Source organism: Trichomycterus rosablanca, chromosome 6 (genome assembly GCF_030014385.1).
Source record: "Trichomycterus rosablanca isolate fTriRos1 chromosome 6, fTriRos1.hap1, whole genome shotgun sequence".
NCBI classification, from domain to species: Eukaryota; Metazoa; Chordata; class Actinopteri; order Siluriformes; family Trichomycteridae; genus Trichomycterus; species Trichomycterus rosablanca.
The window spans coordinates 9,472,690-9,489,584 of record NC_085993.1 but is presented as its reverse complement, the minus strand read 5'-3'; the positions used below and the strand labels follow the sequence as shown (position 1 = coordinate 9,489,584).

The 16,895-nt window shown below is 41.9% G+C and overlaps 1 protein-coding gene across 1 annotated transcript in view; it reads right to left on the bottom strand.

Annotated features, from left to right (window-relative positions):
* chchd6b (coiled-coil-helix-coiled-coil-helix domain containing 6b) overlaps nt 1-16,895 on the bottom strand; it is a 68,844-nt gene that overhangs the window by 45,504 nt on the left and 6,445 nt on the right. Inside the window, exon 4 of the mRNA XM_062996583.1 lies at nt 11,304-11,448. Coding sequence (XP_062852653.1) covers nt 11,304-11,448 — 145 coding nt within the window. The remainder of the gene's footprint in view (nt 1-11,303; nt 11,449-16,895) is intronic.

The following is a 16,895-nucleotide window of genomic DNA, read 5'->3' as shown; positions in this document are numbered from 1 at the left end:
CCAATTAGTATCTGCTGCAGGCACTGCCAATTATGACCGCCAGATGGCGCCCAGCCGACGGTGGCAACACCAAGTTTCGAACTGAGGAGTTCAAAATCTCGGCATTGGTGTGCTAGCGGAATATCCCTTCCCCTCCCTTCTAATTTTTAAATGTATATGTTTCAGCTACAACAATGGCTAACAGGTATAACAATTATATATAGGAAATTGTATGCTTCTAAATTTGCAGCAACAGTTTAGGGAAGGTCTTGTTCCAGATCCTGTTCCAGTATGACTGTGCCCAAGCAACTCTATACATAAACATGAAGAAAAGTTTGGTTTAAAGAAACTCCAGTGGTCTGGACAAAGCCCTGACCTCAGCCCCACTGAACAGCTTTGGAATGAACTGGAACATCAACTGGGGATTTCTTGACCAGGCATACAAACGCACTTTTGACTGAATGGGCACAAATTCCCACAGGCATGCTTCAAGTCTTGTGTGAAGCCTTCTCAAAAGAGTGGCTGTTATAGCTGAAAAGATCACACAGGTCACTAGGGCAGTTGGAGCGTAGTGGTAAAGGTACTGCACTAGTAATTGAAAGGTCGCTGGTACAAGACCCACTACTGCCCGGTTGCCACTGTTGATAAAAAGTGTATACTAGATGCTAAAAATGTCAATGTAGGTCACTCTGTTTAAATAGCATTTGTTTTTGAAATGGTATGCCCAACATTCTCATGGCCAAGTGTCCAAATACTTTTGGCCATATTGTGTTTATATAAATTTGCCATTTTATTTCCAAACAGCTGGTGGTCCAGATGATAAAAAAACAAAATATGAGTCACAAAAAAAAATCTAAATAAATGTTTAAAAAAGGGAGAAATAAAAAGCACTGGCACCCAACAGGGAGGCGCATTGTGGGAATAAAGTAGCTGCACCTGAAAGAGACGCACAAAGAATGAAGCCGAATTTAAAAGCCGTCCAGCACACAAAGAGATGTGCAGCAAATGAAAATGATAACCATGGATAAGAGCAACCGTGTGTTGGCAAAAACGGCATTTTTACTGAGGCAGAGTGAAGGTTTGTTGCACTTGGGAAAGCAAAGCCATGCACCAAATCAATACGAGGGAACATACACTCACCGAGCACTTTATTAGGAACACCTATCTGGTACAGTAGACCCTTGAGTTACGAACGGTTTACCATATGAACATTTTGGGTTACGAAAGATCTTTTTCAACTTAACGTACGAAAACAATTTCAGATTAGATTACCGAAATTCGCAAAACAGGTGACGTTACGAACAAGTTGACTCCGAGCGTCTCTTTCTCTCTATATACCGTGAGCAAACACAGCGGACGGTGTTTTTTCGGTGTTTTCTTTATATTTTGTAAAATTCTATAGAAATCGTAGTGGTGAAAAATTTAAAAATTCAATTGCTATTTGTTTATAATTACTCCTGCCAGTAGCTGTCACTGTGTATCAGACAGAGGGGACAGTGAGTGAGAGAGAAGAAGGAAGTTATTCTTTTGTGCAATTACACCTACAAAATACAACACTATTGAAATAAAGAAGGAAATAATAGACAAATATGAGAGTTATTGTTGTTTCTGGTAGATACATTTTATAAAAAATAAAGATTATTATTATTATTATGGTACTGTACTGAAATGTGATGTGTGTTTGTGTACAGTACAGTACTACTGTGTATTGTTGTTTATTATTGTTTATTACAGTATTATCTATTCTATAATTTAAGATTTAAGGGAACATATCCTTGTATTTATAACAAAAAAAGACCATTTAAGACATTAGAGAGGTTAGGTAAGGGGGGGTTTGGGAGGTCTGGCACGGATTAATTCTATTTACATTATTTCTTATGGGGAAAAATAAGTTTAACTAACGAACATTTTGACTTAAGAACAGCCCTTCGGAACCAATTAAATTGGTAAGTCAAGGGTCTACTGTATAAGCTACGCCTGTATAAGCTACTGTACAAGCTACGCCTAACCTACAGAAGAATATTTAGAATATACAATAACTGAATGTAGCCCATCTGTTTCTTTGGACACTTTTGTCTGTCTGAAAACCTAGTGAGCTCTCTACATAGACGGCATTTTACATCGCTCCCGAGAAGAAGGCTGACTAAATTGCATAAAATGCTGCCTAGTGATGTGCCTTAATTCTAAGTGATAATCTGACTAAATAACGAGAAAGCAATCCTAGAACCAATCCCAATGTGGTACCACATTTCTCACAAAAAATTACAAATATAGCGGACGAATGCAGAACAACGAACGGAATTATTTTCAAATGTAAATAAGTTTTCATTAATTTTTAATTTGTATAAAGGTGTACAAGTGAGGCGTCATCACAAGTGGAGGAAGAATAGGTAGCAAGTGTAGCATGGTCAGTCATACATGCTGTATAGACACGGCCCTCAATGCAATTACATGCTAAGAATGGTCCATCTGATCAGTTCCTATGGGGGTCCATTTAAATTCATAGATGAACCCATTTTGAAAACCTAGTGAGCATCATTGCTGCCTGCTACCCACCTAAATGCATGCCTCAGTAGAGAGGACTCTAATAAGACATCAAACTTAAAAGGCAAATTATTTAGACGCACTACTTATACCTGTATATTTTTTTTATTTATTTATGCATTTTCTCCCCTTTTGCGTCCAATTGCCCGATTGTGTCATCCTTCCTCTCCACCAATGCCAATCCCTGCTCTGATTGAGGAGAACGAAGTGCAGTGCAGCTCAGCACTGTGTACGGGGAGACACACCCTGACAGAACTCTTTTCTCATCTCTGTGCAGGAGCCATCAATCAGCCAGCAGAGGTCATAAATGCATTAGTCATGAGAGAGAGACCCTATCCGACTTAATCCCACCCATATCTGAACAACAGGCCAATCTGGCAGAGCTGAGATTTGATACGATGTATTAGAGATCCCAGCTCTGGTTCCAGCGTGTGTTTTTACCGCTGCGCCACCTGAGCGGCCTAGACACACTACTTAAACAGCGAATACGGTGATTACGTCACCACAGTTTCTCTTACTAAGCTAACACAGTTAGCCTCAGATCATTCTAACCAGTGGGCTGAGGCGGTACAATCTTCCTCTGTGTACCCGAAAACAGTTAGACCATCACCGACAAGCCCAAATTTACAAATAAATGACACTTGTACACATTTATACAAAATAAAATTCAATGAAAAATTATTTACATTTGAAAAGAACTCTGTTTGTTGTTCTGTTTCTGTCAGCCACATTTGTAATTTTTTGTGAGAAATGATGCATCACACTGGGATTGGTTCTGGGATTGCTTCCTTGTTATTCAGACAGATTATCACTTAGAATTAAGGCACCTCAGCAGGCAGCATTTTAAGGTATTTAAGAATTTAGACAGCCTTCTTCTCGGGAGTGATGTAAAATGTCGTATATGTAGAGAGCTCACTAGGTTTTCGAACAGACCCAAAGTATCCAAAGAAACAGATGGACTACATTCAGTTATTGTATATTCTTAAAATTCTTCTGTACAGTAGGCGTAGCTTATAAAATAATCAATGAATGTAGGGGATCAGACAGTAGGGGACGGCAATAGCAAATCGAGAGTTGAGTCCCGGCCATGTTGGGCTGGCATATAATATAAAAGCTGTTCCATGTGAGCAGCCTTTAATCATAATTTTTGCAGTAAAAATGTGTAGCCGTTTAGTACTTGCCGGAAAAACCACCTGTACGAGTGGAGTATAATGCTGGTCTGAGACATAAACGAAATAGCGCACAATGGGGCAGCTTTTAGAGGACGAGGCCACGTACACACACAGGCGTACAGATGCACACGTAATTACATACAGTGTGATCATACCGCTCATTTTTCTTCATTCAGTTAGTGTTTGTTGGCAGCGAGGTTCCATTCACTCCAAGCCACAGATGATGTGCAATTTTCTAGCTGAATAGCTCCAAAAGTGTTGTGATGGAGGTGTCATCTGTGAGCTTGTGTGTGTGTGTGTGTGTGTGTGTGTACACGCTCACGCTTCCATTTTGTTATAATGCACAATAAAAACACAGCATTTGAATAAAGAGAGAGAAAAGTAAGATTAACAGGGAGCAGCTTCTGCTTACCCAAGCGTTCAGCTCAGCTGGCTCCTTTGAAACAAGCCAGGGGGTGGCGGGGTGGAAGAGGAGAGAAAATGGGACAGAGAAAAAGAGGGATATTGAAGTGCAAGAAGACAACGAGGGAGAGAAAAAACCAGGGAGAGAAGGTGAAGAAAGGGAATGAGGTACGAGGAAAAGGTTCAAGAGAACAAAAAGGTCGAGAAATCATGGAGGGAAAAACAAGGAATGGCTGAGGCTGGGTCAGGTGATCATTTGCGGTGTTATTGCTCCAGTACGGCTGCCGGGCTGCAGACGATTCGGTTCAGCGGCGCAGCCGAGTGATCCCTCCGTGATTAAAGGAGTAGATCGCAGCCATAGCGAGTCTAATAAATAGCGCAACATAATGCAATCTGCACAAAGAGATTTGTCTGCAGACACAGTCAAGGCCAGGCTTATCATCACCGGCAAAATCCCGCCGAGAAGATGAGCGAGAGAAAGAGATTCTAGAGGAAGGATTAGCAGTATTACAATACAACATTAAATCTAATAGCGTTGGAGATTTCAGAAAGCAGATAGGCAGGAGGCGCGACTAGCTCGTTCATTACTCCGGTGTTAAAACCATATCAACATGTGGAAAAGAGATTAGCCGAACATTACCGGCTGTATTACGCTATTCCTTTACACTCAGCTCTACATACTGCAGCTTCTGTGGGGTAAACAGCATTTGCTAGTGTGCACACCTTTAAAGCGTGATCAATAATCATTGATCATGCTCCTTTCGAGACGAAGGGGGTGGTGGTCAAACAGCCAAGCCATAGAGAGGTGCACTTGTCAGGATGGGTGCCAAATCAGGTATGGAAACGAGAATGATCCGTGTGGCGACCCCTAAATACGGAATGTGAAAAAAATACTCTATAGCAGCGGTCCTCAACCTTTTTTGCACCACGGACCGATTTCAAAAAGGTAAAATTTCACGGACCGGCGGGGGTGGGAGGATTTAAAATAGAATAACTATACTGCTCACAAATGAGCTTTTTTCGCTGCAACGAGACGCTGGGAGCAGCGTTTTCATTCCTGATGCAGCGACCTCTAATTATTTATTCTTTCTGTGCATGATTGGCAGTCCATCGTAAAGTCTTAGGAAGGGGTGGGTGGCTGAGCAGCCTATCCATTCGGAGGGGCACTTGCCTGTGTGCTCTCAGTGCTGGTCTCAAGCCCGGATACAATAAGAAGAGTTGCGCAAGAAAGTGATGCTGTGTAAACAGCTGTACCAAATCAGGTATGCAGCCCAGAATGATCTGCATTAAAGCCAAGCCAGGCAATGTAAAAACAATATATAACGTCAAGCGTATCATATTTGATAGATTAAAGACCTATACATCAACAGTATGTATATACTGTAGTTTTCCTGAAAAACCTAAAGTGTACAATTAGATACATGTCTTCTTCCCTGGTCAACTATTCATGTACTGCATGCACCAGAGGACCATAAATTGAGACAACCAAAACGACTGTCCTTAATCAATGACCCACCTGTGGTTAAGTGTTTTTTTTTTTTTTTTTAGCAATTTTGTGAAATGTAAGGTTAAAATAACACTCACATTTTTACTGATCTTTCATTAAGAATATTTGGATCCATGCAACTTATAAATACTTGATATTTTGTAATTTATTTTGTTGAAAAAATCGCGTTGAATATGTGTGTATCAAATTACATCGATCAGCCATAACATTAAAACCACCTCCTTGTTTCTACACATGTCCATTTATCAGCTCCACTTACCATATAGAAGCACTTTGTAGTTCTACAATTACTGACTGTTACGCTACATACTTTTTTTAGCCTGCTTTCACCCTGTTCTTCAATGGTCAGGACCCCCACAGAGCAGGTATTATTTAGGTGGTGGATGATTCTCAGCACTGCAGTGACACTGACATGGTGGTGGTGTGTATGAGTGGATCAGACACCGCAGTGCTGCTGGAGTTTTTAAACAAGGTGTCCACTCACTGTCCACTCCTACCTAGTTGGTCCACCTTGCAGATGTAAAGTCAGAGACGATCGCTCATCTATTGCTGCTGTTTGAGTAGGTCATCTTCTAGATATTCATCAGTGGACACAGGACGCTGCCCACGGGGCACTGTTGTCTGGATATTTTTGGTTGGTGGAGTATTCTCAGTTAAGCAGGTGACAGTGAGGTGTTTAAAAACTCCATCAGCATTGCTGTGACTGATCCACTCATACCAGCACAACACACACTAACACACCACCACCATGTCAGTGTCACTGCAGTGCTGAGAATGACCCACCAACTAAATAATACCTGCTCTGTAGTGGTCCTGTGGGGGTCCTGACCATTGAAGAACAGCATGAAAGCAGGTTGAAAAAAGTATGCAGAGAAACAGATGGACTACTGTCAGTAATTGTAGAACTACAAAGTGCTTCTATATGGTAAGTGGAGCTGATAAAATAGACAGTGAGTGTAGAAACAAGGAGGTGGTTTTAATGTTATGGCTGATTGGTGTACATTTAGAGGCACACTGTCACAGTGACAGTAATCAATGCATAGAACCTTGGCCCTGTGAAGGTTTCAGACTGAACCAAAAAATAGAAATATAAAATAAGTTAAATATATTTTTAATATTTTTATGTTAAAAACATGCTGTAAAGAACTCATTTCAAAAAGACTGATGTATCAAATATGCTACAAAACTTATACATGCAAAGTGTTATTTAGTTTCTTTTTTTTGTATTTGTATTAAGATCACAAACACTCCAGTTTAAAAGAAAATTTGAATTTTCTGGCAGTTATTTGGTGGTTTAGGTATACAGGGTTAACTCTGTAAGAAAGAGCATCATGGGAATCATTAAACTTTCATAACATTACACATTGGGACCATCCAATGGGATCTATTAGATCGGGCTGATGGTAGTCCCTCGTAGTTCACGTGTAGAATGCAGCAGATCTGTTCAGCATAAAGACCCGAGTGACTTTGATAAGCACCCATTTGTTATATCCAGACGACTGGCATGGTGTCACAGGCTCCTATTTTGTATGTTTAAGAGAGATCGGAGGGCAGAATTAACCCGAAACACAATAATAAACTCACGAAGAGAGACAGCGATGGGGCCGAGCGTAGAGAGAATCTGAGAGCTGGACTACATTTTGACAACTACGATGCAACACAGAATTTTAATACGATAGTGAAATTTCTCCCGGATTGCTTTCTCCACTCGGTTTACGTGCTCGCTCGCTCTCTGCTTCCGTCTGTCTTTCTCCGGGTCTCTCGGTGGAATTCCAGTAGTTGATAGGCAGCACGTTCTCCATCCTCTGTCTCTTGCCTGAAGCGATCCTGCTCTCTCTCTCCGACTAGCAGCTAACAAGCGAAGCGACGTCGAGCATTGCGAAAACCGGGTCTTTGCATGCATTTAAATCACATCGACGCATAGGCCTTATTCCCTCTCTCAATTTCTCCTTGTTTATTCATTTTTTCTCCATATTGAGAAACTTTATTTACAAATTGAATTTCAACATCGAGTTGGTGTTTTTTCTTGCGTTTACTGTCAGGAACCTGTAAAGAGCCAAAACATTATGACTAACCACCTGATATGCTGTCAAAACAACTCTGACTCGATGAGTCATGGACTCTACACGACCTCTGAAGGTATCCTGTGGGATCTGGTACCAGATTGTTACCAACATTCACCAGAGGAAGATCGCCTTGATCATTCTCAGCACTGCAGTGACAATGTCATGGTGGTGGTGTGTTAGTGTGTGTTGTGCTGGTATGAGTGGATCAGACACAGTTTTTAAATACCGTGTCCACTCACTGTCCACTCTATTAGACACTCCTACCTAGTTGGTCCACCTTGTAGATGTAAAGTCAGAGACGATCGCTCATCTATTGCTGCTGTTTGAGTTGGTCATCTTCTAGACCTTCATCAGTGGTCACAGGACACTGCACATAGAGCGCTGTTGGCTGGATATTTTTGGTTGGTGGACTATTCTCACTCCAGCATTGACAGTGAGGTGTCCACTCATTATCCACTCATACCAGCACAACACACACTAATACACCACCACCACCATGTCAGTGTCACTGCAGTGCTGAGAATGATCCACCAACCAAATAATACCTGCTCTGTAGTGGTCCTGACCATTGAAGAACAGCATAAAAGGGGGCTAACAAAGTATGCAGAGAAACAGATGGACTACAGACAGTAATCGTAGAACTACAAAGTGATCCTATATGGTAAGTGGAGCTGATAAAATGGACAGTGAGTGTAGAAACAAAGAGGTGGTTTTAATGTTATGGCTGATCGTGTATATTCATGGTGGTGGTTTAAGCACAGGACCAACTAAAAGCCTTCTTTAAACTACTGCCACTAAGTTGGAGCAATTACATTATTTTACATGGTTGATTTTTGTATCCCTTTTAGTAATATGCACAGCTGAAACACATGAACTCTTTTATTAGGACGGTGTCTACATACTTTTAGCCACACAGTATATATAAAATTACAAAAACCAAAGTACTTGAATTCTCATTCCACATGCCCACTGAATTATGATCTCTTCATTTACAGAGAGCAACGGTAAAAATAAAGATGGATAGCGAGGGAACGATTTCAGACAGTGATGAGAAAGAATAGACTGTCCACAAATGACAGAAAAATGGAAACCTGGACGTGGGCTTAAGAGGGATTATTAAGGTTGAGTGTGTCTACAAATGGAAGAAGATAGAAAGGATGGAGATGAAAGAGGGAGTCAATAGTAAGAGTCAGCTAGTTAGATGGATAGATGAGGCAGGACAGAATAAGAACATTTAATGAGGCTAAATTGCCATGCAGCATATTTAAAAGAATTGTGATATTTATTCAACTCTTCTTCCAGTTTGTTTCCAGTTACAAATCTGAATGAGTGCTGATATAGTCCTCTATAGTGTTTTTCCCTCCTAACCATCTAGTCATTCATTTGCTAATTGCACCACCCCACAATAGCCGAGAAGCTTGGCAGAATAGCACCGGCCTCCTCAAACACATGCACTTGGGTTCCAATCTTAGTGTCACTAAACTGGCCGGGCATCCACCAGGAACAGCTGGCTGAGTATTTGGTCTATACGTGCCTGGACTTCACCACTGTCCTTCCTCTGAGAAACGTTTAGCAGCCGCTACATCTCTGGAAAGTACTGCTATTCTTATGTCGCTATGGACCTGGCCGGGCATCCACCAGGCACAGTTGGCTGTGCTTAAGGGAGGGAGGAGGTCAACAGGGTTCCTAATTGCTGCTGCAAACGCAACCTCTGCTGGCTGACGTACTTCTACAAGGGGATAGATGACTCCAGAAAAGTCATAGCGTGTCTCTCCGTATTGCACCATATCAAAGGGGGTGTGGCTCTTCTTGGCAAAGCGGAGGTGTTACAAACGGCAACACAAGGGGTCAATTGTTTTTTTTTACTAATTATTAAATAAAACTGAGTATTTGGTCTATACGTGCCTGGACTTCACCACTGTCCTTCATGTAAGAAATGTTCAGCAGCCGCTTTATCTCTGCAATGCACTACTATTCTTATGTCACTATCGACCTGGCCGGGCATATACAGGGCACAGCTGGCTGAGCTTAAGGGAGGGAGGAGGTCAACAGGGTTCCTAATTGCTGCTGCAAACGCAACCTCTGCTGGCTGAGCTGATGTACCTCTACAAGGGGATAGATGACTCCAGGAAAGTCATAGCGTGTCTCTCTGTACTGCACACGTATTAACGGTGGTGCGGCTCTTCTTGGCAAAGCGGTGGTGTTACAAACGGCGACACAAGGGGTCAACAGTTTTTTTTACTAATTATTAAATAAAACTGAGTATTTGGTCTATACATGCCTAGACTTCACCACTGTCCTTCCTCTGAGAAATGTTCAGCAGCCGCTTCATCTTTGCAATGCAATGCTATTCTTATGTCGCTATCAACCTGGCCAGGCATTCACCAGGCACAGTTGGCTGAGCTTAAGGGAGGAAGGAGATCAACAGGGTTCCTAATTGCTGCTGCGAAAGCAACCTCTGCTGGCTGACATACCTCTACAAGGGGATAGACGACTCCAGGAAAGTCATAGCGTGTATTAAAGGTGGTGCGGCTCCACTTGGCAAAGCGGGGGTGTTACAAATAGTGACGTAAGGGACAAATTTTTTACTGATTATTAGGTATGTGCCTGGACTTAACCACCGTCCTTCCTCTAAGAAACGTTCAGCAGCCGCTCCATCTCTGTGAATCACTGCTTATGCAACACAGGGCAGCTGACCATGTTTGGAGTAGAGCACTAACAGTCCTATTCTGTAAACACAACCTCACAGACACCCCTGATCGGCTAGTATCACTTGAACTGACCAGGAATGACAGATGTCATCTTTTCCACACCGAGAGCAGCATCAAATTATGCTCACATGACCTTCCCACTACGGATTTGAGCTTGTCATGTCGAATCGAACCCTGTGTAGGATCGTTTCCACGCGTGGCTGGCATGATTGCTCTCCTTCTCTTTCCCTCTCCAATATCAAATCCGATTCGACTTAAACTCCAGTTGTTTGATGCTCTTCCAAATTTTATAGGACGGGCCACTCCTTTCATTCCTCCAGTCAGTCGCAATGCGGATTGAATCAAATGCTTCTGCTGCCATCTAGTGGTGCTGACATGACCTTCACACACAGGATGTAAATACCGACTCGACACAGACACTACGCCGATTAATTGGCTGATAATTACCCACCACACCACTTTCGCACCCCCTTCCCTCTAATACACACCCCCAACTTGTGCACCCCAATGATTCTCAGTTACAGCAAGTCACAGAAGGCAAAAAAGCATCTGAGAAAGGGATAACACACCCACAAACAGCAGCCCGGCTACAAATGTGAACATTAACTAGTATTGACATGCCTGTCAGAGGATGAGGAAGCTAATATAATCAACCAGTGTGAATAGCCTCATTACAATCCTGCACCATTACAGCCAACAAACTCAAGATGGGAAGAAATGTCCTGAACTCAATAACCATTACATTCACTTAAACGCCAGGCAGAGAGCAACAACATGGAGCAAATAAATTTTTAGTGGGTGGAGGAGCAGAGAGGCACATAACGTAGATGGATGAAACGAGAAGAAGAGCTTGGCAAGTAAGAGCTTTTTTTTTTGTATATATACGCACTTAAGAAGTTAGTTGTGTGTATTTGTGTCTTACCAGGTTGTGTGCATTCTTCTGCTCCTCTTTGGTGTTAGCTTTCTCTCGGAGACCAGCATGGTTCAGATCTTCTCCAGCAGCCTCATTCTCTCGGCGTGTGATGCGAGCCAACTCCTCCCTTAACAGACCCTGCTCCCGCTCGAACCTGCAGCCCACACAGCACATACACACAGCAACAATCAGCACATGATTACATCCCAAAAGACCATGCCAGGATAACTACACACCTACACCAGAGGATCTTTAACATGAGTTACTGGATACCAGGGCTGCAACAACTAATCACCTAATGAACATCAGACGCTTGGTCCAGGAATCAGTCTGGTGTTTCTCAAACTGTTTAGACCAAGTACACACGTTCCATACAGACTTAGAATCCTTATTCTCAGTAGGTGTGTCTGATACATCAAAGCTTTATGTTCTAAGCCCATATAATCACACTTTCAGAACACTTGACCAATTATAGTGTACGGCTTTTCTTAGTCAGGGCAGAGGTGGTGCAAAAAGTGATGGTTGTACAATCACGAGAAGTAGAAATAACTAGTTTAAGTTGGGAAAAAGTATGTTTGCAACATTGTGGTGTAAGTATGGCATATTTGTCCTGGTAAATTGTCTTTGTAACATCATAATGTTTAGAAAAAAACATTTGCAAACAACAGTCCCATATCATGATGCTCCCACCATCATACTTCATACTTTTTTTTCGGGATTTTCCCCCCTTTATATCCCAATCTAGTCATTTCCAATCCCTGATTGTAAATCTACTGAGCTTGCACAACCGCCGATTTGATCAAGGAGAGCCAGATCGCCACACTCCCCCTCTGGCACATGTCCAATCTGCGGCCACTTTTTATCACCCGCCAGTGTTGGGTTCCCACACAGAGCCTTATCAGTCAAGTCAAGTCAAATTTATTTATATAGCGCTTTTTACAATGGACATTGTCTCTTACAGACTCCAGGACCAACAGACCAACAACCCCTATTGAGCAAGCCGAGGGCAACAGTGGCAAGGAAAAACTCCCTTAAAATTACAGGAAGAAACCTTGAGAGGAACCAGACTCAGCAGGGCCCATCCTTCTTGGGTGGCCTGGAGGATACTTTAAATAAATAGGATTTACACAAATCATCCAAACACAAAATTAAATTAAACTGAGTTATAACTAGCAAAAAAATAATTGGAGTTCTTCATTGTTCAGTCCAGTCTGTGATGAAGTCCATTGTAAGTTCTGGACATTTTTGGTGCAAACACACCAGGTTCATACTGATAGCAACGCTAAGCTTCATGTGACTCTTTCAGACAAGTCCCAGAGATCACAAATCCCAGTAGCAGTGGAAAGAGACCTCATCTGAACTTCCCTTTCTCAGACACAGCCAACTGAGCTTGTACGGACACCCAGCCAGGTCAGTGGCTCTGCTCAGATTCCACTGAAGAAGATTTAGTCTTCTTTCTCCAAACAATGATTTTTTGCCCAATATTTGTTTCATCTAAACACTTTTCTGATTTGCCTACATGCTTGGTTTGTTTGTTTGTTTATTAGGATTTGAACGTCATGTTTTACACTGGTTACATTCATGACAGGAACAGTAGTTACTCATTACACAAGGTTCATCAGTTCACAAGGTTATATAGAACACAGTCCTGGACAATTTTGTATCTCCAATTCACCTCACTTGCATGTCTTTGGGCTGTGGGAGGAAACCGGAGCTCCCGGAGAAAACCCACGCAGACACGGGGAGAACATGTGAATTCCACACAGAAAGGACCCGGACTGCTCCACCTAGGGATCGAAGACCTTCTTGCTGTAAAGCGACAGTGCCAGAGCCGTAGAGAGAGAGAGTTGCGACACTCCTTGTTCTCACCGCTACGCAGTCACGTGGTTCATGTACCCCTCCAATAGTTCCAAACAAACCCGGCGCTGTCATGTTCTCATATGGGACCGGCAGCAGTGAATGAAATATTAAACGGTAAATAATAAACATTTGTACAATTTCTGGGTATTTTCAACTGCCTTCACATTTACTGCATCTGCTTTAATGTCAATGTGGTATATGAAGTGGAAGATTGATGTTTATAATGACTTGTTAATAGGTCGTTCTTGTTAACACACAGTACATTATATTAGCATACATTACATAATGCAATATCATTAAGTAGTAGAGACAATATACAGTACAGAGATTAAAGTTTTTTTATGTTTAGTTTTTTACATAAACTAACCTTCCTTCACTTTCCTGAGGATTCCCACGATGCGGAAGCTGCGCAGAAAAAATGTCCCGTCCCCTTTACAACGGTTCCCTATGGGAGTGTCGCCACTCTGTTCTCTCTACCGCTCTGGACAGTGCTACCCACTTAGCCACTGTGCCGCCCCTACATGCTTGGGTGTATATTATAATCTTATACATTTTATCCAAACCATGCCAAAAAGCATCACCCTGTAACCGCTGTACTTGTGCTCCTCTACAGTCATTTTTCCGCTTTAATTCTTCAGCTATTTTAATGTCTTGGAATCGAAAGCATGTGTGTAGGCATCTACGTCAGGCAGCACTTTCTCTCGTCCTCACTACAAAGCAGAAACTCTTTCAGATTCATCACCTCTGGACCGTCGATCGAAAAGGCAAAAGAAAGAAGAAAAGATGAGTTTTTAAATGTACCTAGTCAGTGCAGACAAGACCTGAGACACATTGCTATCTATCTCACGTCTGTATCCACTGACCATGACCATCCTCCACTGGCAGCTTCTCTTCACACGAACCCATAAATCCAGCGTTCTATTCTCAGGAGCCTATACTGTACACTTCTGCAGCAACATTGCAGCATTTTTAAAATGGGTACGTTTCAAATACAGCTCGGCCCTACCAGAAATCCACTGGGGACTCAATCATTTGATAAGGAGGAATTTACTGCCTTAATGCACTCAGGCAGGCAGCACCATTCAGTTCCACAGTGAACAGATTCTGCTTGGAGATGTTAATATGGACTACAGTAGGTATACTTCCATGATCAAATATTAACCAGCTCAGACTTTACCTGGAGCTTTCCAGGCCTAAACCGTTTTTATGGAGCTTAAAAGCCCGTTACATGCTGCCTGAGAACAGTCTGGTACCAACGTCAGAAAGTCTGGACACTGTTTAACTGTCCATCCGGCATTTGGACAGGTTTGCATAAAGGATGCTTAATGTGGCTTAATGTACTAAATGATGATATTAATGAACAGCTGAAGTTTGATTTTAATTAAGAGCAGAGCTACAGATCTTTTACACTCACGACCAGTAGAGAGTGCACCCATGACCACCTTCACCCACCCACTCGAGTTCTTTAGGGTTATTACTGCCAATTTAATTCTGACTCCTGGTGACCCTTCATAATATTATGTGTTCTGTTTGGGTTCTCAGGCTTCTTAATGGCTTGTTTATTTCTATAATTGTATCCATCTTTTTCTTTTACATTCAACTTTTTCAAGCATAATTGTGTTTTCCAATGAATTTTTCTCATAATGTGTCCACTAGGGGTGGGCGATATGGTCTTTAAATAATATCACGATATTATTCACTAGCGGTATATAAGATCAGCCACACAGCAGAATAAAATCATAACCACAGCTTAACTTTGGAGGCCATCTTGTATATTTCCAGAATATTTCCAGAATATAAAAATCCATATTTAACTGTGTTTATCCACCTAACTAATGAAAACGTCTTAGATCATTTAACTTCATTTATTCTCTCGGGTGTCGCAGTTGAAAGCTGAAACTGGTAATTCGTTTACTTATCTGTCAATTACACAACAACCAATGAAGAGAGAGATTCCGCCAAAAAATTAAATTAAGAAGCTCTGATTGGTTTATACATCTGAATCTCTTGAACCGGAGATGTTTTGCCCAAAGAGTGAGCAAAACGAATAAATCTTTACCATAGATTTTTGCTTTTGTTTGTTTATTAGGGTTTTTATCATCATGTTTTACACTATTTGGTTACATTCATGACAGGAACAGTAGTTACACAAGGTTCATCAGTTCACAAGGTTATATCAAACACAGTCATGGACAATTTAGTGTCTCCAATTCACCTCACTTGCATGTCTTTGGACTGTGGGAGGAAACCGGAGCACCCGGAGTAAACCCACGAAGACACGGGGAGAACATGCAAACTCCACACTGAAAGGACCCGGACCGCCCCACCTGGGGATCAAACCCAGGACCTTCTTGCTGTGAGGTGACAGTGTCTTTACCATAGATTAAAGCAATAAGCCACGAGAGGCCGTGCATTAATGTGATTTTAGCACGGGGATGACGTTTTTAAAACTTCTTTCCCCGTGCTAAAATCATAACAGTAATGCACGGTCTCGAGTGGCTTATTGCTTTTATAAAACGGCGGTCAACATAAAATATAATAAATACAACAATGTTTAATTCATAAATGTATTTATCGTGTATAAACTTACAATAAAACATTCTTCCGCGACGCAAAATAGTTCGATTAACAGTGTTGCTAGGCAACATGAGGGCGAAAATAACATTAATTTTTTCTATTCAGTGGCATATTAATATGGAATGATGTGAGGTGGTCATAGGTGTGCGTTTATCGGGGATTTTACAACGGCTTCGAACGCGGCTCAGCCAATCAGATTTTAGGACCGGAACTATCCGTTTTATAAAAGAGCAGTTTTCTGATTCAATTCCAATGAATAATTCGACTGAAAAGAGTCATTTCTGACTCATTGCCTCAGTGATTCAGTTTCCATGCTCATACGCGAAGGAAAGCGTTCTGTTTAGCGCTTTTGTGTTTTAAACGCTCTCAAATGGTAACCTGTGTTTTCTATGTTCGTTCACTGACACACTGACATTCCTCGTACTCACGCGAGTGCTTTTGCTTTAGGTGGTAAAATAAATGTGATGTTGCCACCTTTTGTCGTCACAGTATTTTTGTACGTTCTGAAACCTTCTGTACCCGAAAACCTTCCACACTAGTGATGTAGCTCCGCTTGTAGGGACTAGTTCGTCCTTAGTGCTAACTCCGGTACTACTCTCTGCATTGGTGGCCATTATTTCACTGTTACAGCATCTGGACAATTCTGATCTTTGTTTAAAGAGACAAATCTTTACATCTTCATTTCCTTCATTCTTGTTCTGCCAAATGCCATTTCTTCTTCTTTTTCAGCAGCTTCCATTAGGGGCGGCCACAGAGAATCATTCGTCTCCATCTTGCACTTTCCTGAACATCCTCCTCTGTCAAACCAATAAACCTTATCTTTGGCCTTCGTCTCCTCCTCAGCACCCCTCGTCCCAAAGAACTCTCATTGCTTCTCTGCACAGTCCCAGACCTTCTAAATCTGGCCTCCCTATGTTTAAATCATCCAGCCTGCCCCGTCCCTCTAATAAACTTGTTCCTGATCTCGTCCATCGTCATCAGTCCCAACAAGAATCACAACATATTCATCTCTCTCAACTGCAGTTCCCTCTCCTGTCTTTTAGTAAGTGCCAGCATCTCCAAGCCGTACTACTGTTGTCGAACACAGTAGTGTTCACAGTACACGACTTTCAAATTGTTCAGACCTCTGTACACTTCACACTACACAACTGGATCTCTTGCAAT